Source organism: Charadrius vociferus, unplaced genomic scaffold, assembly GCF_000708025.1.
Source record: "Charadrius vociferus isolate BGI_N301 unplaced genomic scaffold, ASM70802v2 scaffold1778, whole genome shotgun sequence".
Classification (NCBI taxonomy): Eukaryota; Metazoa; Chordata; class Aves; order Charadriiformes; family Charadriidae; genus Charadrius; species Charadrius vociferus.
In genome coordinates this window covers 498-2,843 of record NW_009649501.1, presented here as the reverse complement: position 1 = coordinate 2,843, position 2,346 = coordinate 498, and the positions used below count along the sequence as shown (strand labels likewise).

At 56.1% G+C, this 2,346-nt stretch overlaps 1 protein-coding gene across 1 annotated transcript in view; it reads left to right on the top strand.

Annotated features, from left to right (window-relative positions):
• UBE2Q1 (ubiquitin-conjugating enzyme E2Q family member 1) overlaps positions 1 to 432 on the top strand; it is a 7,047-nt gene extending 6,615 nt beyond the window's left edge. Inside the window, exon 12 of the mRNA XM_009890008.1 lies at positions 6 to 432. Coding sequence (XP_009888310.1) covers positions 6 to 37 — 32 coding nt within the window. The 3' untranslated portion in view covers positions 38 to 432. The remainder of the gene's footprint in view (positions 1 to 5) is intronic.
• The last annotated feature ends 1,914 nt before the right edge of the window (positions 433 to 2,346 follow it).

Genomic DNA, 2,346 nt, shown 5'->3' with positions numbered 1-2,346 from the left:
TTCAGGCTGGTACACACCGCCCAAGGAGGACGGCTAGCGTGGATGCTGCAGGACCAATCTGATTAATCTTCTGGATGCTCTACTTGGATCTTAACGATGCCTCTCGGCTTTCTCCCAGGATGTAATAGCTCTGCCTGTTGCAGGACAATAATGGCTGTTAAAAACTCTAAATAAAACTGTTTAAACAGTTGGACTGACCCAAAACACTTGCTGGGCCCTTGCTAGCAGGCATTCTTGTTAAAACGAACTTTTGAGCCTCTTGTATCGCTGGAAACTTTCGACTCTACTCCAGTCTAGAGTGTCCTCCTTACCTATGCTATGGATTTAATTTATTTTCTTATTTCATGTACACTGCTTTTTTTTGTTACAGTGTATGATGGATGTGTATGGAAAATGTATCTTTGGAGAAAAATTACAGTTTGTTAATTTGAAGATGCTGGTCTGACTTTTGTTTGTTTGTTTGTTTGTTTTTTCTCCGAGTGGACGGCACTCTGCGCCGGCAGCAGTGGGGAGCAAAGCCCTTTGCAGCGGCCGTACCCCTCTGCAGCTCCAATCCCGGTGCTGCGGCGGGCGCTGGATGGAGCTGAGGGGCTGCGCTGGAGGTGGGGGCACAGGAACGGCCCAGACCTCTTGGGGATAACTGCGAAGCCCCCAGACACAAGCCATGCTGGAACAGCTGCTGTGGAAGAAGAAAACCCTTCTTTTTTGGGCAACAAGGGAGCGGGGCTTCCGTCCCCTTCTCCCCTAAGCAAGAACAGACTTTGCTCTCCATAAACTGCGAACTTATGCCTCTGGATGTGGAGAGGGGAAGATTCCAGGGCTCCCAGCTCTCACCCTGGACTTTTCTGCGTCCTGTCTTGCCAAGAAGAGATGAGCAGAGGCTCGGCTGTGACAAACCCGGAGCTGTAGCCCTTCGCCTGGTGTGGAAGGTCCCCGTAATGGCTGCGCTGTGGATGAAAGCTGCTGACGGAAGGGGAGTGCTGGGTGCGATCGCTGCTCTCGTCCCTGCCCAGGACTTGCTCCTGCAGCAAGTGACCCGGTTCCGTAGGGTTTTATTTTCTTTTTCCTCCTCAAGCCATCTTTCCCGCTCTGCTCGGGGCTGAGGCCAAGCCCTTGCTGGAAGGCGTTGCTGCTGCTGTGCCCTGTTGCTTCCATCCCTGTTCCACCCTCGCTCAGATCCCCCCCTGCTCTGGCCTGAGGCTGCTGGAAGGAGATTTGGGTGATTTGAGCTCCTCTTAACTTCTGGTGCTGTGTCCTCGGCTGGAGGGCATAGCTGACTCATTGGTGTCAAAGCCGGACCATCAGTATTAAATCACTGTGTTTGAATAAAAGTTATTAGAAAATCAAAGGGCCTCAGAAGTCCATTATCTCCTCCAGCAGCTCTTCCCCTCTTGAGGCTCTGTCCTGCTCCGAGCCTTAGAATAAAAAGATGCTGTAGGAGAGGGATTACTGATGCTGCACGAGCGGCTCTGGACTCAGCCGGGGACTATTTTTAAGTGCTGTGCTGAAGGACTGGAGGATTTGCGATGCGGAGCAGCCAACCGTGCCCTGTGCTCTGCTCCTCTGCCCCACACCAGCACCCTGTGGCTCCTGGGCTCTCCCCAGCCCTGCTCCCGGTGCTGGGGAGACGGAGGCAGCCGTGCTCTGCTCCCCTCTTCAGCTCAATTAGCACTGAGGATCCTGCTGGGGAGGGGGGCGAAGCCGGTTTAATGAAGGTTTAAAAACCTTGTGGTGTTGCTATTTGGTGAGGTGGGGGCTGCGCCCGCCGCCCCCCAGCCGTGGGGATGGGTTGGGATCCGCCGAGTTGGTTGGGAGAGCTCACGGCACGTGCGCTCTCAAATCGGCGCGGGCGCGGCGCGCTGGTCCCCACCGCGCCGGCTCGCCTCTTGTTTTGGCTTCTCGGGGAAGCAGGCGCCGCGGTGCCATCTGTCACCGTTCCCACAGCCTTCCCCTGCGGGAGCTGGCAGGGGACGGGGACGGGGATGGGGAGAGACTTCCCAAAGGAGATGCGTGGATGGCACGCCGCCGGGAACGCCACCACAGCACAAAGCCACTGAGATGGTGTCGGCTGCCTGTCTGTCCCGCTGTTGAGGTGCCCGGAAAGATTAAGGGAGGATTTAAATCTGCCAAGGAAAGGAAACGAAGCAGCACCTTTCAGATTAAGCTACCACCCAAGTTTACCGGTGGAGGCAGGGAGATTTCCTTGGCCTCAAGAAGGTGAAGCTGAAGCCGGCCAAAATCCCACCACCAGTTCGGGCGCCAGCCTAGCAGCGGCGCCTCGGCACCACGAGGCGCATCCTGCCCGGCAGCGCCATCGAGGAAATTGCCGCCGCTTCCTACGGTGCG